At 37.2% G+C, this 25,331-nt stretch overlaps 3 protein-coding genes across 11 annotated transcripts; 1 reads left to right on the top strand and 2 right to left on the bottom strand.

Annotated features, from left to right (window-relative positions):
• Positions 1 to 5,512: 5,512 nt before the first annotated feature.
• LOC132154191 (transmembrane protein 53) lies at positions 5,513 to 8,011 on the bottom strand. Its single transcript, XM_059562782.1, has 3 exons — positions 7,794 to 8,011; positions 7,464 to 7,567; positions 5,513 to 6,572 (listed from the first exon to the last, which is right to left on the bottom strand). The coding sequence occupies exons 1-3, from the start codon at positions 7,846 to 7,848 to the stop codon at positions 5,874 to 5,876; spliced, it is 858 nt and encodes a 285-aa protein (XP_059418765.1). The 5' UTR covers positions 7,849 to 8,011; the 3' UTR covers positions 5,513 to 5,873.
• A 1,427-nt stretch (positions 8,012 to 9,438) lies between these two features.
• LOC132154819 (melanopsin-like) lies at positions 9,439 to 11,687 on the bottom strand. The gene has a single exon (XM_059563505.1). It carries the CDS (start codon positions 11,346 to 11,348, stop codon positions 9,834 to 9,836), a length of 1,515 nt encoding a protein of 504 aa, XP_059419488.1. The 5' UTR covers positions 11,349 to 11,687; the 3' UTR covers positions 9,439 to 9,833.
• Positions 11,688 to 15,795: 4,108 nt separating this feature from the next.
• On the top strand, positions 15,796 to 24,847 carry LOC132154815 (serine/threonine-protein kinase PRP4 homolog). 9 transcript variants are annotated; one of them, XM_059563490.1, is made up of 17 exons: positions 15,796 to 16,940; positions 17,064 to 17,204; positions 17,480 to 17,632; positions 17,707 to 17,788; positions 18,141 to 18,348; positions 18,702 to 18,775; positions 19,103 to 19,193; positions 19,328 to 19,475; positions 19,700 to 19,837; positions 19,920 to 20,073; positions 20,157 to 20,271; positions 20,402 to 20,553; positions 20,632 to 20,718; positions 21,029 to 21,834; positions 23,013 to 23,954; positions 24,112 to 24,197; positions 24,606 to 24,847. In XM_059563490.1, exons 1-14 carry the CDS (start codon positions 15,889 to 15,891, stop codon positions 21,230 to 21,232), a joined length of 2,799 nt encoding a protein of 932 aa, XP_059419473.1. In that variant the 5' UTR covers positions 15,796 to 15,888; the 3' UTR covers positions 21,233 to 21,834; positions 23,013 to 23,954; positions 24,112 to 24,197; positions 24,606 to 24,847. The 9 variants fall into 9 exon arrangements, with proteins under 9 accessions (XP_059419473.1, XP_059419472.1, XP_059419475.1 ...); XM_059563489.1 differs by having other exon boundaries at positions 24,112 to 24,159; XM_059563492.1 differs by having other exon boundaries at positions 23,013 to 23,532.
• Positions 24,848 to 25,331: the final 484 nt, after the last annotated feature.

A 25,331-nucleotide genomic window follows, 5' to 3' on the forward strand; every position in this document is an offset into this window, starting at 1 on the left:
GATGGGCAGAGGCTCTCCAATCTGTGAAAGACTGCGTAAAAAAATTGTGGAAAACTTTAAAAACAATGTTCCTCAACGTCAAATTGCAAAGGCTTTGCAAATCTCATCATCTACAGTGCATAACATCATTAAAAGTTTCAGAGAAACTGGAGAAATCTCTGTGCGTAAGGGACAAGGCCGGAGACCTTTATTGGATGCCCGTGGTCTTCGGGCTCTCAGACGACACTGCATCACTCATCGGCATGATTGTGTCAATGACATTACTAAATGGGCCCAGGAATACTTTCAGAAACCACTGTCGGTAAACACAATCCGCCGTGCCATCAGCAGATGCCAACTAAAGCTCTATCATGCAAAAAGGAAGCCATATGTGAACATGGTCCAGAAGCGCCGTCGTGTCCTGTGGGCCAAGGCTCATTTAAAATGGACTATTTCAAAGTGGAATAGTGTTTTATGGTCAGACGAGTCCAAATTTGACATTCTTGTTGGAAATCACGGACGCCGTGTCCTCCGGGCTAAAGAGGAGGGAGACCTTCCAGCATGTTATCAGCGTTCAGTTCAAAAGCCAGCATCTCTGATGGTATGGGGGTGCATAAGTGCATACGGTATGGGCAGCTTGCATGTTTTGGAAGGCTCTGTGAATGCTGAAAGGTATATAAAGGTTTTAGAGCAACATATGCTTCCCTCCAAACAACGTCTATTTCAGGGAAGGCCTTGTTTATTTCAGCAGGACAATGCAAAACCACATACTGCAGCTATAACAACAGCATGGCTTCGTCGTAGAAGAGTCCGGGTGCTAACCTGGCCTGCCTGCAGTCCAGATCTTTCACCTATAGAGAACATTTGGCGCATCATTAAACGAAAAATACGTCAAAGACGACCACGAACTCTTCAGCAGCTGGAAATCTATATAAGGCAAGAATGGGACCAAATTCCAACAGCAAAACTCCAGCAACTCATAGCCTCAATGCCCAGACGTCTTCAAACTGTTTTGAAAAGAAAAGAAGATGCTACACCATGGTAAACATGCCCCGTCCCAACTATTTTGAGACCTGTAGCAGAAATCAAAATTGAAATGAGCTCATTTTGTGCATAAAATTGTAAACTTTCTCAGTTTAAACATTTGCTATGTTATCTATGTTCTATTGTGAATAAAATATTGGCTCATGTGATTTGAAAGTCTTTTAGTTTTCATTTCATTAAAATTTAAAAAACGTCCCAACTTTTCCGGAATTCGGGTTGTATTCACCCTCATGTCAAAGAAGATATTTTGGGGTATAGTCTGTGTGGTTTTGGACCTCATGGACAAAATATTTCAACATATCATTTTTCAAAAATATCTTCTTTTGTGTTCCACCGAAGAAAAACATAACAAAAGAGTGAGTTAATGATGACCGAATTTAAATTTTGGGGGGAAGTGTCTATGATGATGGTAAAATCAGAAACAAGGGAGGAATGGATTCAAGTGCAGCATAAATTAATTTAATAAAGATAAACCAAAAAAATACAAGAAACAGGACAAAACAAGAACCAATGCTGAGTGTCTGAAGATATAAATGTTAATCTGCTGGATCTATTAAGTTGGTTAGGTCTTGGTTGTCTTTAGTGTTTAGTTGGTGTTCTTCAGTAGTTCTGTTTTTTTATTTGTTTTCTGTTTTTGTCCAGTTTTCTTTCTTTTTTTTTGATTTATCTTTATTAAGATTAGCCTGCATTTAGATCCAGGCCCCCTAATTTCTGAGTTCACCTGTAAGATAATACAGTTCTGATCATCAGTAAGATAAGATCATTTAACAGTAAGATCATTTAAATCCTCTGAAACATTAAAACTTCTTCCTGGGCTATCTAATAACTTAGACTGTCATGACAGATTTACCGATTTCTCCTTGAATAAGGGCAACAATATCATATCAGATATTGCTCTTCAGAAATGGAGCATGAACCTAACCGAGTGCATGGTGATTGTATATGGCAGTATATCTTCACAAGCAGTCTATCTCAGTTATCCAAAGGGCAATGCATGTAAAAACAAATGTATGATTTGACATTAAACTCAAAGTAAAAGAGGGTGACAGTCACAAATCCCAAAACAGATTTAGAAAATTCACAGACATCCCCTCTGTGTTTGATGGCCATTGACTGTAAATGCCAATGTTTCAGGTTATCTTTTAACTCCAGATTCAAAAAAGTAATATAAAAATAAAATATTTTGTTTAATATGGTCGAGAGTATCACCAGCTGTTCACCAGCAAATGTAGGCTACCGCTACTAAAAAGAGTGTGCTACTACTAAAATAACATAAAAATCTCTGCATATGATAACTTAATGTAAATGGATCAGTTTAATAATTATATATAATAATATAATAATTCGGAGGTGTTTTAAAATGAGGAGACAGACCACATTCTCTGTGCTTTACTGCTGGGCTGTTTTGCTAATGGACATCATTTTCAGACTCTAGCATTACTGCTGCATTGGCTGATACTGCCATCTGTTGTTCAAGGTTGGACATTGCACCCAGGCCTACAGCACTGACTCAAGCAGGTTGTTCATGGATGTTCAGAATAGCTTACTATCATAGTACTTATTAAAATGTAAATGTAAAATGTATGTATATACAACGTATACTACATGAACTGCACATTTTCTGTACTGAATACATGGATGAACTATTACATTTCCCAAAATGTGCAATATACAACTGAGTATATTATTGACTTTATCCCACACTGCAGTGCACTAACCTTGACCATCAATTGCTAGTGTAATGATTGAACAGAAATAATATTATTAATCTTTATTTATTCATTATCTGTTCAGACATAACATGTTTCAATAAAACTGGAATAAAATCACAAAATTGCCATTTTTGGAGTTGCGTACATACAACGTGATGTGAAATTCAATGATGTATTAAATAATGAAATAATGTCATTTGATTCTGTTATTTAAAAATAGTATGCATTATACTGTGTACACTGAGTATTCAGTAATTTGAAAGCTAGTATTACATTCTGAACATAGCCAGTGTCTTATGTAGAAATATAACTGAAGAAAATAGATCATGTAAATTATAAAAAATATATATACATTTCATTACAAAACTATTTAAGGAGCCTACTTTTCTTTCTCACTGTTGCTTGTCCCTTGTATTGCAAACGAGGCTCATCTGCCAAAGGGTAATGTTTTAAATCATTCATCTCTGGGCAAGTGCTGTGTGGGCATTCAGATTCCCATAATGTTCAGCGCATGACAGCAGCCATTTTCCATGGACGAGAGGGCTGAAGAGGCCTGTTGACCCCTTTCCACCACAATCTTCCCTCATCACACTGTGCGACTTCATTAACTCTCAGGGCAATTTCAGGATTTTTTCCAGGCGTTGTCATTACACAGTGTGCTGTCAATTACACAGGCCTGCTGCTTAAAAGAAATCCAATGATAAAAGTTCTATGAAAGCCAAAAGGTCATCTTCTCCTGTTAAACTCAGGATGAAATGCTTTTACTCCTGATCTGAGCAGCATATCAGATGTGATCAATAATATTAGCTGAGTTTAAATCTTGTACTTAATTGTTTCTCACATACATGCTTCACATAGTAGGAAGTATATACATTAAGCCTTGTAAACAGTGGTGTTATAGCTAGATTGGTGAAAAAAGACAAGCTATCACAGAGAACACTCAAAGGCAGAGGGATGGAGAGACGTGCTTTACACGATACAGTAGGTGAACCATGGAAAAATGCTGCTCTCTACTGAAACTAATGTGCTAAAGCACATACAGACAAAACAGTTATCACTGGACTTTAGCAAACAGTGACTCACAGCAAAACAAAAGCATGAAGAAACAAAAGGAGAAATAGTACAAATTTTACATTTTGGATTTGTTTTCATTTTTTATTGTGCTCCATCATTTTGTTTATGGTGGTAATCACAATAAACTTATGGGTATCTGAATCTGAAAACACACACACATTAGATTTCTTTGAACTCTGGGTGGCTTTCCATAGACATCTATTGTTTTTATACTTATACCCTTACAGAAAACTTGTTTGCATTGTTACACTTTCGGATCAAAGTTATTTACTATTTTTCATATTAATTCCCCTCATGGGGACCATGCAATGTCAAAAATGTCAGGTTTTACCTTGTGGAGACATTGTGTGTATATTATTTAATGTGTTTGTGTTGTTTAAAATATATCTGAAAAAGAAAACTAATACTATCACTAGTACTATCACATAATTTAATTTAAAGTTAGTCCTGAAACACTTTTTTCAAGAAAACACATAAGCAATGCATGCTTCTTAACCAGCCGGACAGAAACAATAAGCAATGTTCATCTGTCTAAACAGATAAATAAACTCCTCTCTTTCTCTCTTCCCCATCAGTGGCTCGAAATGATATATGAAGTGCCACAGACGGCTATTTTCAGAAAGACAAATGCCAGTGACTCGCTCTGAAATGTCAAACGTGACAGTCGGAGACATGCCATGAGAACCTCTGTCTGACCAATTTAAAGTCCTCCTGATCACAAGCTGGCTGACTGTCAAGACAGACAAATGCCAATTTTACCTGGCTGGAAGTGAAATATCTTTCTATGACAAATATGAGGTGAAGATACTGCACTGCTGTTGAAGATATTCTATAATGCCCTCATATAGGTAGGATGAACTCTGTAAATGATGATTGCTACCGTGGCAGCTGAGCACAAGGAACTGGTTTTGTGTTGTAAATACTGGAAAAAAATGCAATATGAATACAAAGAAGCATTGTTACTCAATGGGTTTGTTTGTTGCTGTACTGAGTGACCAGTCTGACAGAGCAGTCCCTGCTTTAGGGTTGAATGATGCTTTTTCAAGATCCATCCCGTCTGTTGTGATTATTGGATAAGGATTTTTTTGAAAACCATCTTGATTCAAAACCGTTTGAAACAATGAATGAATAGGTTCAATATGCATTATTCATTAAAGAGAACAGACGCAAAAGAACGATTCTGTCATAAAAAGTACATCGTTTTAATCTACACAAGAGCATTCACTCTCAGGTTAGATCAGGAGGAGAATAAATAAAAAACAGGCGAAGCTTAGAAACCTTTACGAATCTTTTGTTTCGAATCAGTGCTCAGTGCACACTTCATACTGACTTCATAAATACAAAAATTTCAGTTTTTGCTGCATTCTCACTGCATTTACAATACTTTAACCAGCAGATGCCCTTATTAGCGGAGTTTCAAGCATTTCGAAAGAGTGAATCACTTTGCAATTGATTTGAAGTTTCAAAACGTTTTGTTGTTTTGTTGTGGAAATTGACAATATTTTAACAACTCTATTTTCTTGGGTCAGATGCACTTTAATTAGAGACAGTCTTGAGAACTAGTGGTTACCTTTCGGATTCAAATTGGACAAATCTACAGTTTTATGTGGTGACATGTAACAGATGTTATGACCTGTCTTGAGACTCTGGAAGTTCAAGCAACAGGCCAGCTTACTGGCAGTACTGACCTCCCTTTGCAAAAGTTGAATTTTATCAAGTTTAGTCAACAGAAGCTTTTATTTAAGAAAGGCGCATTACTCAAATACATTAATTTATCCATTTACAATGTCTAAATACACAAACATACTCATTCACAATGTCTAAAAAACTCAATCATTGTAATAAACCAGTAACCCCCTAAATTACAATTTAATTCACAGCATAAAACAAATACATTAGAGATTAGGATACAAATGTAATCCTGTTAAAATTTCATGTTGAGCTTAGTAATAATTTTTTTAATTTATTAAACAGCAGTCCTTTTATTTCCCAAATAGGATGGTTGGTGCACATATAAATTTACAGTGTGAGTGTATATTAACAAGCTGATCAAGAATTGTATAATCAGTGTTGAACTTGGAGACGCTTTTTTGTCATGGTCTCCTCTGAAGAACTCATGCAGTGGGTCAGAAACTTCCTGCACCTGCTGGAATAGTCCTCTGGACAGTCTCTGTATAGACTCACATGGGCTGGGGTGATGAAATCGAAACTTTCAACTGTCAGCCCTTTCTCCAGCAACACTTTTACCATCTTCTCCACATCCCTGTACCTGATCACCCTGTCTGCTCTGGAATAAAGGTACATCTGAGGCCAAGGGGCCGGGTGCTCCATCATGGCATCATAGTGATTCTTGTGAAAGTACTTGGTCACAGGATACAAAACAATTCTGAGAAGGAAAATGGCCACAGCAAACAGTGCCAGGAGGAAGTACTGCAGTAGCACATTGACTTTGGGCCCTAAGGTAGTTTTGAGTGCTCTTAGGGCCCCTATAACGTTTTGACTGCCAGGGGCACTGTCCACAACCGTGCCCACCACACACAGAGTATTGAACTGCTTATGACTGTGCAATAACTCAACCATGTAGCGGTAAAGCATGAAGCCCCCATTGCTGAAAACATGGAAGAAAACTGGGTTGTTCTCCACCTCGTAGTCAAACAGAAGTTCAAGTAGTTTTTGCGCAGTGCTTCTTAGTTCCTTGTAGCCAAGTGATTCTGAAATAAAAACTGTCTTCAAAGGAGCTGTGTAGCGTATAGTCACACATCCCTACCAAGAAAAGAGAAGCTGTCAGAAGTACACTATATATGTGTAACTATGGTCCACCTTAATGTCCCAATTTTAGGAAAATAATAATTTTGTTTTGTTTGATTAATGTCACCTTAAAATTTGTTTGTTTTTTTATGTGCAGATTTTATTGTCTGAAGACCTGTTTACACAAAGAATGCAAACCATAGTGAGAAGTATAACATTAACTATATAAATCCACACTAACAGATGATAAGGTTCTGTTCATTATAAGCCAGTTATGCCTTCTGATGCTTTAAACACTTAAAAACAAATTGTCTAAATATGATTTCAATGATATTGTTCCTTGTGTCGTTATCATTATAGCTGTGATGTGGACATATTCTCACAGAATTAGAATGATTATTAAAACTTTTTATAGTTATAGTATTACTAAGTATTACAGAAATTAATACTACACCTATGATGACCCAAGAGTGAAATATTGAATAACAATTTACCAAAAACTTTCTCAAAAGTTATTAAAGATATAATGCTCAATATGAAACATAAGACATATGATGTTTGAATAACATAAATACAAATATAATATAAAAATAATTACATATATAGTGCATAATTTCCAATTTAGTTGTGAACATTTATTTCTTTGTTAATATGTGGTAAACATGAAATATTATTGTAGCTAGTGGCTGCAAACTGTAGACTGTAATGGAAATGTTCTCGACTTTCAAAAAAAATACACAAAAATTACAGAATTACTTTGTGGTGCATATTTATAGAAAAATGTAACATTAGTGGGAGTGAGACAAATGTGCTTAAGATTTTCTAAAAATCCACATGAACAATTGTAACCATAACTGAAGAAACAACAACATGTGTATGTTTTCAAGGCATAGGAAAATGTGAGACCTGTTGATTATAAATAGAGCTGTATTTGGCGAGATGTTTGTCTCTGCTGGCCGCCCAGCCCAGCAGAATAACGACTGGCTCCTTCGATCCGCGCCAGTGCTTCTCTGTCAAGACAAGAATAATGCGTCCAAACAACCCGGATCCAACGATACGCACTTACAGTGTGTGAAATGAGTGGCCTATTCTATTTAACATCTCTAAACTAAGATTTAAACCAGGCTTCCATTCATTTGCTCTAAATATAGCTACTGGGCATATGCACTGGGCATATGCGCAGGGAATTGGGCAACAGGGCAACCCAGTTACTGGCATCCTCAGAACAGCACTTACCTGAGATCAGTGCCTCTGGAAAAACTATGTTATAGTCTATACCATCATCCCCCATATTGACGGTTATTTCCCCAGTTGTCTGTCTGCCATTAATAATTCACTTGAAACGAGTGTCCCGTTACACTGTTCTTGTGATGCTGAGAGGACAGTCAGACACAGGGCCGATACACGAGTGAAGCAGGAAACTCTAGCGTGCCATTGTTTCATACAACATCCGGGTTACGATTCACAAGTAACAGACAACTTCAAAATAAAGGTACTTTCAAACAAACAAAAAAACAAACCTTTTTACTAAAAAGTTAAAAGGATTAATAATTGTATTCAAATAACTAAAATTAAAGGATTCAACAACAGTTATGCTGTAAAGTGCAAGTTCTGAAAATCTTCTACAATGAAATTCATACATTTTAAGTATTTTAATTATTACATTTTTAGAGCCACTGTACGGATATGTACAAAGAAAGAGATTACTGTGGTCAAAGTTGTGTATATGAGACAAAATTTATGTATTTCCAGTACTAAAATGTTTTTCAAACATTTATAAATCAAAGATGATCACAATTTACTCTTTTACTACGGTGCTCGTAAGGTGACATGGTTGGTTCACTTAGTTTTGTCATGGCCATTACATAATAAATTGTGGGAACGTGATAATATGTCGTGGTCATGACATATTAATTTGAGGGAACGTCAAATTAACTCGTGGGAACGTTATATTATGTCGTGGACACAATATCATTTTGTCAAGGTAACACAGCCATTTATCATGACCACGACTTCTTATGTTTAGGGAATGACAACATTTTTCTCGTGGCCATGAATTAAATGTAAATAAACCTGCGTGACCTTAGAAACCCAGGATTATGATGGATTCATTAATATTTCGTTTTGAATTTAGAAATTATTTTGTTATTTATTATAGAAATTACTATATTATTAAATTATTATATTAACCATTCGTTTATATTAATTTTTCCCCTTCATTTCGATCTCTTTACTTAACGTTCTGAATACCTTTGTAAATAATAACCTACTGTAAATGCTCGACATGCCAATAAAGCTTTAAATATGCTAACTGGAATTTTTGCTGGAATGCAGTTTAAATGTAATATATATTTCATTTTATTTCAGCTAATTAATGGACCATAATTATAAATACTATAGTATTTCATTGAGAAATGAATCATTCATGTAGTTTAATTTGTATGAAAACACAACACACTCCTTTATCATCACACATGGGCATCAATACAATCATAAAGTCAAAACTTTCTTGGCATAATTGTCAGGCGTTTATTTACAAAATATATATTAGGCAAGCAAATAAGCATATATAACAATAAATATAAAAATATAGCCCTAATAAGTTAATATAATAATAATAATAATATATAAAACTCTTAAATTAAATGTTTAATGTTAATAAAAATGTTAATGAAAAAACTAAGTGAACCAACCATGTCTCTTTACGGGCACAGTATTTTCAGAAGTACAGAAGTACTTCTTTTTCCTTTTTTTTCTTTTTTTTTTGGCAAAACTAAATGTGAACTCATATTCACTTTAAATGAAGTTAAAAAAAATTGGTAAGTAACCTTTAATGTCTGTATGACAATTTGGACCTCAGGTATAAAACAAAAAAACACTAAATTTTTCTGGATTTGTTTTATTGCGACACTTAGACAACAATTAGAAATACAATGAATGTTAGAAATAAACAGGACTACTTAAGATATTTGTATATGCCACGCCAGAATATATACTCAGATTAAACCAGAAAAAAAAACAACTAGATGGTTATTATTTCGGTTTTAATTGAAAGAAAAAAATAACAAATGCTAACATTTTCTGAAGGAAATCATTTAAATTAATAAATGCATTTGCTAAATTCTGAAAAGTTAAGAAAAAAAGTTCACAGAACTAACAATACAGAAGCTTGCAGGGTAAAGAAGGACATATAAATAAGTATTTCTAATAAAAAAGAATAGGTCAAAGCAACTACTACTCAGCTTACTACAACCAAAGTTATTCTGAAACATTTCATCATTCCCTTATTTCTCCCCTAAGGAGCAAAGCTTTCCCATCAGACAGAAACTCGCCGTCAGCTGAATCTGTTTCAAATGTAATAGATGGCACTGGAACGCTTACAACTTTATGTGTCTTTTCCAGCTTCTGCCCACTGGAGCTGTTCGTACTTGACCCTGGTGAGAGAATGACAGTATCTGTAGAGATCTCCGTGGACACACGACGGCCAAAGGTCAGGGAATTGACACTGGAACCATCAGCCTCACTCTCAGTCCAACAAGAATCACTATCTGAAGCAGAAGACAAGCGTGTCTTCCCCCAGCGGCCGTTAGCTCGCGCAGCATTGCCAATGCTAACCCCCAGAGAGCACTGGCTGGTGAGGGTTGGACGACGGGAACTGACACTGCTAGAACTAAAAGAGGAACGAAGATCTTTCTCTTTGACACGCAAGATGAGGCGGAGTACTGGAATGTAACGAGCAATAGCCGTCCGATACTTTGGATGCGTAATTGCGTAGATGATGGGATTATGGATGGCTGAGGCCTTGGCGATCACAGCAGGTACTGAATTCATGTAGGGAGTCAGGAGATGGGAATAGCCAGCCGTGGCGGTGAGGGCCACCACAGAGTAGGGCGACCACGATATTACAAAAAGCAAAATGACCAGTAGGGCAACTTTTGCCATCTTCCATTCATTCTGCATGCGTTCATACACCTTGTGTGTTTCCCCACAGTCCAATTCTCGTATTTCCTTTCCCGCAGCTCGGATAGTTTGGAAAATTCCAAAATAGCAGCTGGCAATAATCCCTAGTGGGATGAAGAAGACAAAAATAAAGAGGAGGATGGTGTATGCACGCACTGATGGAGTGAAGCTCATATAGTCCCAAGAACAGGAAGTCTGAAGACCCTCTGGAACATAAGCACTCCAGCCAAAGAATGGTGGAAGGCTCCAGCCAAGGGAGTAGAGCCACACGATGGCCAACACCGCGCCTGCTTTGCGTCTGCTAACTCTGCTTACGAGGGCGAGAGGCTGAGTTATGGCGAGGTAGCGATCCCCAGCGATGGCAGTCAAAGTCATCATGGAACAGATCCCAAAGAGAGCCCCACAAAAAGCATAGAGCTCACAAGAGCTCTCACCAAACACCCAACGCCTGTGCAGACTGGCTGCAAAGAAAACAGGCGACTGGGTGAGGGACATGAAGAAATCAGCAACAGCCAGGTTCACCACAAACATGTTCCCTGCGGTGCGAAGAGTACGGCTCCGGCAAAACACGTAGATCACCAGTGCGTTTCCAATCACTCCAGTGATACCGACTATTAAGATGACAGAACCGATAATGTAGTGAGCATGATCAGGAACATCCACAGTGGGGAACGGGTGCGGAGGCTCATGGTGGTGGCTGTGGGTCGGCCCATGGAAAGGCACATGGAGCAACTTGTAGCTCCTGCTGCCCATTGGCTCCTTAAAGCCTGTAGTGCAGTTGATGTCTCCAGGGCCACAGTGATGCCCTCTCCATGAGGAGTGATGGCTCATGATGTATGGTTTGATGTCTCAGGTAAATTAATTGTAAACACAACTGATAGTAATTTTGTTTAGGAAAGTGAAAAAAGCGGTTAAATTCTCTTGTTAAATACCTGTGTTGTTCTCGTCTCTGTGTCGAGTCTGTAAATGGTTGCTCCCTACATTAGCTTTTTATATACTAATCAATGCACCACCAAGTTATTATTGATCAGTAAGTAGATTGTGGCTTGGCCTTTCGTAATGGACAAAAATTATCACTTGGCCTACGGTTACAGCAAAAAAAGAAAAGAAAAAAAGAAAACACTGTAAATATTTTGATCTTGTTAAAATCATACTGGACCTGTCGCTATTTCTGGATGATTGTGCTTTAGTCTTTATTTTATAAGAAGAAATAAACAGATATATTTGTATAGAGTGTTGGCAAATTTTACCCTGTGGCTATGAGCTAAAATTATGAATAATATTGATAATAAATGGCACTGACATAGAGAAAGACATCCCCTTCCATACAGTGGCCTTATTTTCATTACATTATTTCAAGGTGGAATGTTTCATTTGAAATGTTGGCAGTGAGTTGTATAAGAGGTAAAGAGGTCACCAGGAGGAAATGTAGACTATGAAAAGCTGTTTCGATTTTTAGTCATTAACTACAAAAGTGTTTCCACTGTTTATTGCTTAGAGAAGTAAATTATCGCAGATGTTGATGGAAAAAAGCACTTTTTGCACCAAAATAAGAGTGTATGGATTGTTTGAGTGGATGCAGTGAGCCAAATCAATTTATGTAATGTGAAAGTGGAGCACAATGACTGTTCCAATAAGGACTGATTAACATCCCTCATCATGGGAACAGCTCACTGACCCGAACATGGACTGAAATGATTCTCCCTGTTCCAGTTAAATAATGATCAGCCTATAGCCTTCAATCCTTTTCACGATAGAGACTTGACCCACTTTAGAAAAAGAAGAAGAAAAAAACAGCAGTTATTGTTAAAACTGAATTTAGTTTTATTTTTACCTTGAGTTTAGTGAGTGGCAAAAAGTATGTGAACATGCCATTTCTAATTAATGAGCAAACTATTTGGCAAGGCCCTTTGATTCCAGGGTGGAAGAATCTCAGAAATACTCTTACAAATACTACTTACAATGACATTCTTTAGAATAGTGTGCTTCCAAATTTAAGACAACAATTTGGAAAGGGCTTTATTCTCCTACAGCATGACAATGCCCCTTTGTACACAAAGCAATGCCCATAAATTAATGATTTACTGAGGAAGAACTTGACAAGCCTACACAAAACCCCAGACCTGAACCCCATTGACCACCAGGCTCCATCATCCTACATCACTGTCTGATCTCACTGACACATGACTGATTGGGGGCATGTTCCCACATCTTTAAGGACGCTCAACAACCTGATGTGCTGTTTGGGTGTCAACATACTTCAGGCCATAGTTTAAAACATCCTTGTATGAAGATTCTATAATTGGTTGACTTTATCCACAATAACTGACCTCGAGATATCACTCGTCAACTAAACATTTTATATGATTTGTAAATGCCAGCAAATTAACCAAAGAACTTAGCTAAAATAAAAATAATAATAATAATAACATTAAGGTGGTTGACTTTTTTATTAATATCACACTTAATCTTATCTTTTAAAAAATCACATCCATTTTTATAAATGTCTTTACAAATCTTTTAGAAATCTATCATTTTATTAAAAAAAAATTCTTACAGACTAAACTTTAAAAATGTATATTTCTGTGGGCTTCCACACTAAAGCTAATTACATTATCAAGTGCATTTTGTCATTCAAGGATGTCTGTCTTGCAGGCTTGAAGGTGGAGGTAGGTCATGTTGCTAGTGTTAATCTGTGATTTTTTTAGGTTGATAAGTCTATATCTTTACTTTCAGGAGTACCAGCAGTCATGAAGCCCTTGCCAGGTTTGTGCACAGTTTCCTTGACGCATCTGATCCCATTTTGAAATCCCATTCCGGTCCACATCTGGGACTCATTCTCAGAGCTGGATGTGATGAAATAAGACACATTCATTTTGATTCCATACATGTTAATTCCAAATATGTCAAATGTGTTTGAACAATATATAGAACAGAATATATAGAAGAGTAACTAATATGATGTTTATTTGTCCGACTTTTACCTATACTTAACCACCCAATAAAATTTAGCAAATAACATTCACCTACATTCCACCAAACTTATTAAACCGTGACTAGAGCTCTAAACAAATATTATTTAAAACCATTACATTATATTTCAAAAGCAATGGCACATGGAATTTACTGAATTATTACAAGAAGTGTGCATAATTAGCAAAACAATGATTTGTCAGTATAAAATTTTACTAAAATTTTTATTCGAAATCATAAATATCATTCAAATGTCTGTGCTCTTTGAGGAGGTGCTGTTGAAAGCAAGAACCAGAGCTGTTACTGGCGGTGGACAAGATGTGTCATTGCCTTTTCTTTTTCCATGTCCTTTCCAGTGTTGCTCCATATCAACCCAGTATTCTGATTCCCAACCACAGCGAGGGCACCTAAAGGCTTGGTGTCCACAATGGCATTTCAGATGCACCTTTAGGATGCTACGAATGGATGCCACTGTCTGACAGAGGGTGCAGGCCAATCTGCTATCCTCCTCAGATGGCTTCAGCATTTCAGCATTCATGTTGGCATCTCCAGCCTCTTTCTCACCTTCTGTATGGGACAAGGGTTTTGCTGAGGATGCAGACTTAAGTTGACACTAGTGCTTGAAATTCTTCATAAGCCAAGAGTCATGAGATGAGCTGACTGGGCCATCTCTTCATCCTGGATTTCTGTACCCATGACCGTGGGGTGATGTTTTGAAACATGTCTTACATTGGGAGGAGGAAAGAAATGTGCTCCATGTCCATCTGATCCTAGTTGCTTTTTGAGCCAGAATGGAGATCACCCTCTTTTCAAGACAGGATGGATAATCTTGGCTTTTGGGGAGCTAGTAAACTGACAGACTAAACATTGGTATACTTCAACTAAAAAAGCTTCCACTAAAGTGGACATATGTGCTTCAATCCCCTTGGCTAAACTACAGTAGAGACTAACATTTTCATCTGCAAGTCAAAGGTTACTGGTTGGACGTCTTGGTATGTATCTTTAAATCCACTCATTCGTGGGAACAGTGGAGAAGAGGGAGAATAGTTCAGTTAGACAATAATTGAAGCATTGTATGAAGTATGAAGCATTCAGTGTTTTGCACTTCAGAAAGGCTATTGGGCACTGGATATATTTATAGCTAATTCATTAAGTGTTATTGTACAGCCTGTTATTGCACAACACTCTGAAAAACAATAATAATGTCAGACGTATAGATAATGTGATCAATCACAACAAGATATAAACTACTAGCATCAGCTGCATTAAACACAAAAGTAATCCAATATTTCAGAAAGCAAGCTAAATTTGTGAATTAACTGTTAAGTCGTTCACAGTTTCACTATGTATAATTGTGTGTGTGTGTGTGTGTGTGTGTGTGTGTGTGTGTGTGTGTGTGTGTGTGTGTGTGTGTGTGTGTGTGTGTTATGTGCGTACCCCACAACAGCACATCAAATGGCGTTGTATCTTTAAATTACTTGGCTTGTGTTGTAGACGTAAACGTGCTATTTAGGGACCACTGCGTAATTACCGTACACAGATATAGCGTAAAATGTGCCATTTGCTACAATTTTCTCTGTACTGACAAACCTAAACAATATTTTCAGGAAAAAAAACATAATTCTGAATTGTTCAAACTAAGTGTGTGGGCAAAAATAGGGAACAATAAATTCATGACGACTGTTCGTTGGCACGTAATTTTTAAGATCCCTTCCTTCATGTTAGTTCTTCTGCGTTTCCGCCCGTGCGTGGTTTGTTAGAGGTCCAAACAATTGATTCATCGATTCAGTGATTCAGTCTATTTGTCCCTATTTCCAAGGTACATTAATGTATACTGAGAAGAAAATGTTAACAACTTTTTAAATTGATATTTGGAGGACAGTTTGATCGCTTAATTTTAAGTTAGTACTGGTAGCATACCTGACTGAATTGTGAATCGACTCTCTTTCTCAATCGACTCGGCAAGAAAAATCAAGATGGCGAACATGGACGTGTTAGCCAAAACAATAGCAAAGGATAATGTGTAAGTAACACATTTACAGACTTTATATTGCATCATTTTGGTATTTAGATGTATAAATATAGGTTACGTTTATTGAGAAAGAAAACGTTTCCTTACAACTTTTTTAACAAGTAGTTTTCTGTCAATAACGGTCCCGGTGGTCAACGTAAACCAGCTAACGTTAGACGTTTGTATATACTTTAAACCAACAACAATGGAACATACGTCTTGAATACCTTATAACTGTGGTCATTTATCAAAACCAGACTATCTAGGTTTTGTTCTCTTTATACATTTTACTGTAATTTACTTTTTTCCAGAGATGTAGAGAGCTCTGACAGTGTGCATGAAAAGGAATATGTTCCTGGTGAAGACGGAGCTAGAAAAGCAGATAACATGGACATTGCCAGGGTGGAAAGACACAAGAAAAGAAAACACAAACATCGGAGCAAGCACAGAAAACATAAATATCCCTCACCAGATGAGAGGGACCACAAGCACAAGTACAAACGCAAACATAAGCGGAAACACAGAGACTCAATCCGGGATGATCAAGACTGTTCTGCTGGCTATGAAGGTGCAGTCATCTCTTCAAAGCGATCCAGACTTTATGACCTTGCTGCTCTGGAAGATTTGGAGAAACAAAAGGCAATGATTCAAGCAGAGCTTGGTATGGAGCTGATGGAAGGGGCTGTGCAATCAGGTATGGGACTGATATTACAGGGTTATAACTCTGATTCAGAGGAGGATGAGGAGATCCATCAAGCTGTGCGAAATGGTGAGCAGAGAGAAGATTTTGATGAGCAATTAATAGCAGTGGGACTTGCTGGAAGATCTCGACAGGACTACATAGATGATGAAAAAATGTATCCCAGGCTGGAAGACAGAAGCACGTCTGACGAGACAGTTCGGGCCCATAAATCAGAAAAAAAAGCTAGTAAGAATGGGTTTGATGCTAACATTAGTGAGAAACCTAGTGCTCCCATCCAGGCAAGGGAGCGGAGACAATCCCAAAGCATTGAGAGATCCAAAGACAGTGGTCAGAGGTCTAAATCTCCTGTGAAGTCCAAGGGATTGCCATCAAGCAACAAAAAATCAACTACACAGCCTGAAGAGCAAATTGAAGACCACAGATCCTCAGCAAGAAGAAGCAAGTCTAGGTCTAAAGAAAGAAACACAAACTTGCCAGAATCTGACAGAGAGAGAGACAAGAAATCAGTTAAAGCACCCTCAAAAGAATCCTCATCTGGAAAAGAGAATCAATCTCCTAGCAGAAAACAAGGTCGGGAACAACACAGACTCTCTGTTCAGTCCAGGGGCCACCGCTCACCCGAACGTGTCGTTGAGAGCACAGACAGGGCATCCAGACAGGAAAGAGCTTCATGTCACAACAGATCCCCTCCAAGGAAAGGCCCATCTCGGTCTCGGCAGAGATTCTCCAATGACAGGTTCTAGCTCTGTTTGTTTACATTTTTGATAGATAAATTATTATTAATGATATTGTTCTTATGAACGTTCATGTTGTGACCCAAAATTAAACTCACTTTCATATGGTTTTGTAATATTCGCAGGATGCGATCTCGTGATGCCGCAGGAAGCCATAGAGAGCAGAGTCCCTCTCTGAACTCCAGACGAAGGTTAAACCACTCCCCTGTCAGACGAAGGTCCCGTTCTCCTAGGAGACGAACCAGCAGGTCTCCTCTCACACACAGGTGACTGTGGTGTGTGCTACCATTTAAAAATGTGCAACTCCTCATTACAGCTATCCAATAAGCTTCAATGAGGTAAAAGTAAATGCACAATGAATTTGTATCTATTTTACACATTGCCTCTGTAAAAATAGCGGTAAAAGAATTTGGTTTGCTGTCCTTGAACGAGGGGCTTCAATGGAATTTTAATGACAAGGGGCATCACATTTACATCTCAATGCTGTTTTACTTATTATAACATCTCTCAGTAGAATTAAAACGGTATTAATAATGTGTAGATCTAGGGAGCATGACAGGATGGAGCGCAGACAGAAGGTGCGTTCAAAATCACGGGAAAGGAGAAAGAGATGGAGCAGGGAAAGAGAGGACATGTTTAAGGGCAGTCTATCTGAAGGAATGAAGCCTGAACAGGAGGACTCAGATGATGCAGTGTGAGTGTTAATGAAAATGTTTTTATGTTGCTGATCATATTCGGATTCAATCATGAATACTAATCGGTGTCTAGGCTGGAGGATTATGACATTGATGAAGAGGACGAGGAGGCTTTGATAGAGCAGAGGAGACTTCAGCGCTTGGCCATCATTCAGGTTAGAACCTTTTTGTCTATTGTGGCTTTTACTTTGAGACGTACACTAATGTAACATAAACTAAAGATTGGGATAAATAAGACTTATAAGAGGTAGAAATTAATACTTTTATTCACCAAGGATACATTAAAATGATCAAAAGTGACAGTAAAGACAATGTTACAAAAGATTTCAATTTCAAAAATGCTCTACTTTTAAACATTCTATCAATCAATTAATTATAAACAAAAATGTATCATAGTTTCAACAAACATATTAAGCATCACCACTGTTTGGTTATATGTTTCCATCCCCCAGACTTTTGAACGGTAGTGTATGTAATGTGATTGTATTTGTAATGTGTCCTGTACAGAAATATAAGCCAGTAAATGAGGACAGTAACATGTCAGGACTCTCAGATCACGGCAGTCCTCAGAGTAGCACTCAAAGCAGATCGCCATCACCTGATGACATCCTGGAGCGTGTGGCTGCTGATGTCAAAGCCTACGAGCAAGAGAACCTGGACACTTTTGAGGATAATGTGAAGGCCAAGCATAGTCTTGTTTCTCAAGAACAAAATGGTATGTCATCTGCAAAATATTTTAATTAATTAATTAAACCATCTAGGGATGGATTAAAAATCCTGCTGATTCATATGCAGTGATCAGAAAATTGTGAATCATTATATTCTGATATATCTGGATATTTCTGTGACAGCACTAGTTACTAATAGCGTTTGCTTGATGCTACATCCATGCCAACAGGTGTCAGTATAAAATCAAAGGTGGCTCTCATATCAGTATTTTGGGAAGACAAAAAGAAAGGGGGATTGAAATTTGAGATAAAACATTTACTCTGATGTAATATAAGGTGGTCTGATACGTTATCAGCAAGTCTACATTCCTTTTATCGCATCATTGTTCTTTTTCTTTAGGTGGTAATCAGAAAAAGCCACCAGCGCCTGATATGTTCACAGAGTCAGATGACACGTTCACTGCTTACTTTGACGTAAGTAGCCAAGTTCCTGCTTTCCATTGCATAGCTCAATGGCTATACAAGCTCCAGAATTTGATTGAATTTGTCCATGTAAGGGGATCCTACAGGTAGAGTTGCATAGTCCTGTGCGAGCTGTTGTTTCTTTGCAGGAAACTTTGTTCAAAGCTTTTTTTCCACAAGTATGTAATCTGACTCTGGTGCTCACTGGATCTCCAGGCCCCTCAGACTTTGAAATGGTCTCTTACAGTGTCAGTCACTCGTTCATAAATGAACATTTTAATCAACTCTGAATTCAATCATGTTGACATTGACAAATCCAAATCTAATTTCTCTCTGCAGAGTGCCAGGTTACGGGCCACAGGCATTGGCAAGGACTTTAAGGAGAACCCAAGTCTCAGAGATAACTGGACAGATGCAGAGGGCTACTATCGTAAGTTGTTGTCCTGAAGCAAATGCTGTATTTCAATCTACAGAATCCAAAACTTGTTAATAAGATTGAAAAATATTTAGGGTCTCATGTTAAAGAGGACATCAAAAACATGATTGTTCTTTTAATGTATTCAGGTGTGAACATTGGTGAGGTGTTGGACAAACGGTATGGAGTTTACGGCTACACTGGACATGGTGTCTTCAGTAATGTGATCCGAGCCAGAGACTTGGCCCGAGCCAGTCGGGAAGTGGCAGTGAAAATAATCCGCAACAATGAGATGATGTAAGACACTTCCCTTAAAAGCAGAATGCTTAGCCTTTAAACACTTCTGTCTGGTACAGTTGGATTTTTTTTATCAAACCACAATGTGTGGTTTTGGCAAAGTCCACAGTTTTAATGTTCTCAATAAATTGTGTCATGGGGATTTATTTGGACAGGAACTGAGATTTAGAGTAGGTGTAGATGTGGTCTGAACGTGACAGACAGCCACATGTTTTGTCCCACAGGCAAAAGACAGGTCTCAAAGAGCTGGAGTTTCTGAAGAAACTGAATGACGCAGATGTAGATGACAAGTTCCACTGTTTACGTCTCTTTAGACACTTTTACCACAAGCAGCATCTGTGTCTGGTGTTTGAACCACTCAGGTACATTACAGTCAACAGATTCACATGCATCAAAGCAACTTGAGTTCTTCTCTTAAAGCAACTTTTTGTTTTCTGGCTGTAGCATGAACCTGCGGGAGGTCTTGAGGAAGTATGGTAAGGACGTTGGGCTACACATCAAGGCTGTGCGTTCGTACAGCCAGCAGCTTTTCCTGGCCCTCAAACTCCTCAAACGCTGCAGCATCCTGCATGCTGACATCAAACCCGACAACATTCTTGTGAGTGACAATTCTTGACCATAGATATTGCACACTGACTTCCATCTCTGTCTTATGACATAACATAACATGAAACTCTTTAGGTGAACGAATCCAAGACCATCCTCAAGTTGTGCGACTTTGGCTCAGCGTCACATGTGGCTGACAATGACATAACACCTTATCTGGTCAGCCGCTTCTACAGGGCACCTGAGATCAGTAAGGAAAAACATAACCAATCAAATTAAACCATCTTAGTACACTGAAAATAAAGAGTTTTATTAAACGGATCTGAACTTGGGTAATGCTTGTTTTTAAGCTTAAAGAGTTTTTCTTCCTGTTTTTGTAGTCATCGGAAAGTCATATGATTACGGAATCGATATGTGGTCTGTGGGCTGCACTCTCTATGAACTATACACAGGAAAAATCCTTTTCCCCGGAAAGACAAATAACCACATGCTGAAACTTGCCATGGACCTGAAAGGAAAATTGCCTAATAAAGTAAGAATTCATCAGATATTACAAATTATAGAGAAATAAATAAATAGACAAAATATATTTTTTTCATTATATTCACAGATGATCAGAAAGGGTCTGTTCAAGGACCAGCACTTTGACCAAAGCTATAACTTTTTGTATACAGAGGTCGACAAGGTCACTGAGAGGGTAAGTTGTAAGGGCTACATGATTTTGGGGGAAATATTATCTAATTGTAATATTACTGATTTAAAAAAAAAAAAATCAGACTACAACTGTACTGTAAAATAAAATAAAGGACTCTTGTACTGTACCCCAAGAGAAAACCACTGACTTTGCAACTCTGCAAAGCCATTTTGTGATTTTTTTTTTTTTTTTTTTTCCAATGATTCATGCAGTTTGAAAAATATCTGTATTGATTATTTCAGACTACTTAAAGCCATTTTTATTTCACCTTTCCCTATTCTTCCTCTCTACACCTATGTCTCTTTCTCTGCAGGAAAAGGTCACTGTCATGAGTACCATTAACCCAACTAAGGACCTGTCAATGGATATGGTGGGTCGCCAGGCGCTACCAGAGGACCAGCGAAAGAAGGTTATTCAGCTCAAAGATCTGTTGGACCAGATTCTGATTCTGGATCCTGCCAAGCGGATCACCATCAACCAGGCATTACAGCATCCTTACATCCAGGAGTGCATATGATCAGCAGCAAATCTCAGAGATTTATGATGGTTTTGTATATGCAGATATGACTCGGACAACAAAAGATGTTTGCATATTTCATTGCCATGCTGTTTTATTTGTAGTACATTTCAGATCAGGACAAGATTCAAGATTTACTTTATTTTATTATTATTATAATTAGATGACCTACAAGACACCCTGTAAGCTGTAAAGAGAAAATCTTTCAAGATAATCTTTTTTCAGATTGCATGCTTTATACACAGCTTCTTGCTAATAATAATGTCAAATATATTTGATATTATGCTCAATGTTCAGAGTGTAAAACTATCCAGTTCACAGACTTCATATTTTATGTAAAATTCTAGAATTTTATGTAAACCAAATATTACTCAACCACCAAGGACTGTTTAGAGTGCAACTTATTTAAGACCAGCATAAATGCTGTCTATATCCACCCTCCCTTAGGTGTGAGAGTGAGAACTCAACCTGGCGTGCAGGCCCACGGCATTGCTCTAGGTGTGTCTCTGCAGAATCTGAGGTCTTGGGTCCTGCTTGACCTGGTCTGCAGGGAAGGCCTTCTCTGTAAAGGCAGGTTGTACACCTCTATCGGTACACTGAAGGTAAGCGAATCCTTCCAAAGCAAACGGCATCAATATTTTGCGTTCTTTTCAAGCCCAAAAATAAAGTGTCATCATAATGCCCTTAAGGCTTCTGCATGTTTACAAAATGTAAGTAGGAGAAATGGACATGCATTGAAACCTTGTCAACCTTTTGCTCTATACCAAAACCTAGTAAGGCATCATATATTTTATAATATCATATCATGTAATATTATATTACAGTTCAAATGTTTCAAATAATTCCTGTGATGGCAAAGCTGAATCTTCAGCAGCCATTACTACAGTCTTTGCTGTCACATGATCCTTTTTTAATTCTAATATGCCTGATTCAGTTATTAAGAATCAGTTATTTTTATTTTCTGTGTAACAAAAAATTGTGCTGCTTAGTATTTTTATGGAAACGATGATTCCTTTTTTAGGATTCTTTGATGAATGTTCAAAAGAACAGCATTTATTCGAAATATGACTTTTGTAACATGGAAAATGTCTTTACTGTCACTTTTTCATCCACTTAATGCAATCTTTCTGAATGAATGTATCAATTTCTTCTTCAAAAAAAATTTTTACTGACCCCATACTTTTGAACGGTAGTATACATTGCGCAATACTGTATTCTAAAAAAGTGTAAAATGAAAACTATTTTACTCAAATTTTGTATGACGTGCATTTATTATGTTTCATTATTTTATTATTTTTGATATAGTATTGCAGCTGAGAACCTATGTAAAGCATTCCAAATCATTCACTTTTGAGGGTGCTGCCTTAACATGCAATAGGCGGCTTCACTAGATTTTGGAACAGAGCTTCTGTTGTGATGTTTCTCACAGAGACAAAGACATTGCTTTCTCAAAGACATTGCTTTCTCAAAAATGGAAGGAAGCGGTTACGGTTGATATTAAGGGTAAGAGTAAATCCAAGTATTTGCAATGGACTTGGCACCTTCAGTGTACTGCCTCTGACAGACAAACCTCACCTTTTTCAGAGTTGTCACACTTACGTGTCATAGTTTTTGTACAATCTATTGAGTGCTTTTCAGTATGCATGAGAAAGTGTAATGTGTATGATTCCAATTCACTACTGTACAAACCCTCTGGTGTATTTTTCACTATGCGTACATATTTTAGATGTCTTTTTTGTGACTGTTCTTGTGTATGTGACCATGTTGTCTTTTGATACAGGGGTTTTCCCGCTCTGATCTATGAATCTGCTTGTTACAAGCGGTAATTGCTTCTTTATTCATATCTCAATTCCTTTTGTTTCATATCTAAAAGACAGACCGGTCATAGAGTATGCTGGAAGAATTATCTGCCTGTTATTTTTTTGCCAAGCTTGTCCTGCATGATAATGGAATAATTAGAATTTATTGTAAATTCACATTATTTGTTATCATTAAACAATATAAAAATAAAGCTGTTTTGTGGTGGAAAAAAAAACATGAATTTAGAGTTCCCACAAGTTGTCTGTCTTTCAAGAATTTTCACTTGAGTTAATCATAACACTGTAAGAACATTACTCAGTGTCTTTGGAACCTTATGGTGGGTTTTGTTTCATTGACACTAACTGCTGTTTGTGCTGTTTCTCCCACTTTTTCTTTGTGTTCGAGTACATTCTCTGGCCAATGGAGACATGTCTGTCCATCATCCTCCTGCCTGCCTCTGCTTTCAAAGGGACGAGACCTCTTCAGGGCTCTTTATCCAGGTCACTCCTAAAGGCATGTTTAGATCCAACACAAAGCAAAGATCTGATTAGAAATGAACAGCCAGTTCAGAGCGCTGGTTCTCATAGGATTAATGTTCACATTTCATCTGTAGTATCGATAAATTAATTTTACATTTCTAATCCAGTTTTTTGGGGCTGAACATATGAGATGATATCAATGAACTTTACAGCATACAATGGGTTTTTGAACTGCCCAAAACCCCAAATATGATGATAAATATAAAGATAGCTATATATATTCTTTTTTTTAAACCCCCTTTTTTTGTATGTTTAAATTCAATGAAATATAACATAGAAAAAAAATGAAAAAGACAACAGAATAATGATCACAGAATAACCTATCCGTATTCAGCTTTGTGAGGACCTTGCATTGACTTTATCCATTGGTGTGTACCACAGAGGTTCGTTCTAGGAACGTTTTTTATTCAAGACCTAAGTGGACTGATTTAGTCACCTTTTGTTGTCGGCTGATGATTGTGTATTTCCCCAGGATATTTCAAGAATGTGTGCTTAGTGTAATGTATCAAGATACTGGTATATTTATTCTCTGTATTGTAGGTGCTGTCTGTTAAAGAAGACTCTTAAAGGAAATCTCATCTGGAAAAGGTTTCTGTTTTAGAGTGAGCTCTTGTGAGAATTAAGCTGTAGATTTTAAGCTGACAATATATTATGTGGTTTAATAAGTAGTTCCTCATTTAGCCTCTGATAAAGGTTGACATTCTTTTATATATATAATTTAGTCAGATCCAGATGTATTCATAAAGTACAATCCAATTTTTGCCTTAACCCAATAAATGCCTCCTAAATTTGCGATTTATAAGCAATTCATTCATATAATTCATACACCACCATATAAAATGCATATATACAATCCTAAAATAAAATAAATTGACTCTACATAAATAAAAAATATTGCAATCTGGTATAAGACATACCAGATTTATCAACCAAAAGGTAATGCATTTCCTTTTTAAGAAATACATGTTTGCATGTCATCCACAAAAGTAACCGTTCCTTAAACCACAACTAACCATTTTCTATTCTATTTTCAGGTTAAGTGTTAAAATGTTCCCTACTTTCATGGCCACATGTGACTCCCAAGTGTGAGAGAGATCTTGACGGCCAGCTGCTGTCCTACTCTATTATTGAAGTGCCTTTCAAGAGCTCATCTTCTTATCCAGTCAAAGGGGAAATGACCAAAATCTGTGCACAGCATAACAATACGTTCATTTTTTGTCAGAATATACAGCCAGTATTTCACAAGAATATTAATAAATGGTGAATTTTACAATTACTTATTTTCTGGTTTTATTTCATTTTTACGTAGAAGTGTTTTGATCAATTAATAACACTGTATTACACTTAGTTCCCACAAAGCCCACAAATAAAACAAAGAGCTACTGAAGAACGGTTTTGGGTTACTGTGTAAGATGTTTTCCCCAGAACTGAAGTTATTTTCCTGTGGTGACTGACAGCATACCATAAATGTTGTTGACGGAGCACAACTTGTATTCAATTTGGAACAATAAATACAGTAACATGTACACAAGTAATAACATGCTGTTAATCTTCAAGCTTAAAAACCTTAAAAATAATTATGTTTTCCTGTAAAGAGCTTTAGCAGGAACACTAGTATTTTCAGAGGAAGTCTTCTGATGCTTTGGCATGGCTTTCTTTGTGGGTTTGTATCTCTTGGAACTATTTGGACTATTGCATTTTGGTGACATGGTCAAATGAACAAAAAGATCTTGAACAAGGGCTTCAGTCTTCTTTAATCT

This window comes from Carassius carassius, chromosome 12 (assembly GCF_963082965.1).
Source record: "Carassius carassius chromosome 12, fCarCar2.1, whole genome shotgun sequence".
In the NCBI taxonomy this organism is placed as follows: Eukaryota; Metazoa; Chordata; class Actinopteri; order Cypriniformes; family Cyprinidae; genus Carassius; species Carassius carassius.

Bases quoted from the DNA above. Each gene is read 5' to 3' on its own strand.
- LOC132154191 (XM_059562782.1), bottom strand. From the start codon at position 7,848: ATGGGGGATGATGGTATAGACTATAACATAGTTTTTCCAGAGGCACTG. The intron at 7,568-7,793 runs GTAAGTGCTGTT...TTGTCTTGACAG, and splicing joins TCCAGAGGCACTGATCTCAG to AGAAGCACTGGCGCGGATCG. The intron at 6,573-7,463 runs GTCTCACATTTT...TTTTCTTGGTAG, and splicing joins GCTCTATTTATAATCAACAG to GGATGTGTGACTATACGCTA.
- LOC132154819 (XM_059563505.1), bottom strand. From the start codon at position 11,348: ATGAGCCATCACTCCTCATGGAGAGGGCATCACTGTGGCCCTGGAGAC.
- LOC132154815 (XM_059563487.1), top strand. From the start codon at position 15,889: ATGGACATTGCCAGGGTGGAAAGACACAAGAAAAGAAAACACAAACAT. The intron at 17,205-17,479 runs GTGACTGTGGTG...AATAATGTGTAG, and splicing joins AGGTCTCCTCTCACACACAG to ATCTAGGGAGCATGACAGGA. The intron at 19,838-19,919 runs GTACATTACAGT...TTCTGGCTGTAG, and splicing joins CTGGTGTTTGAACCACTCAG to CATGAACCTGCGGGAGGTCT.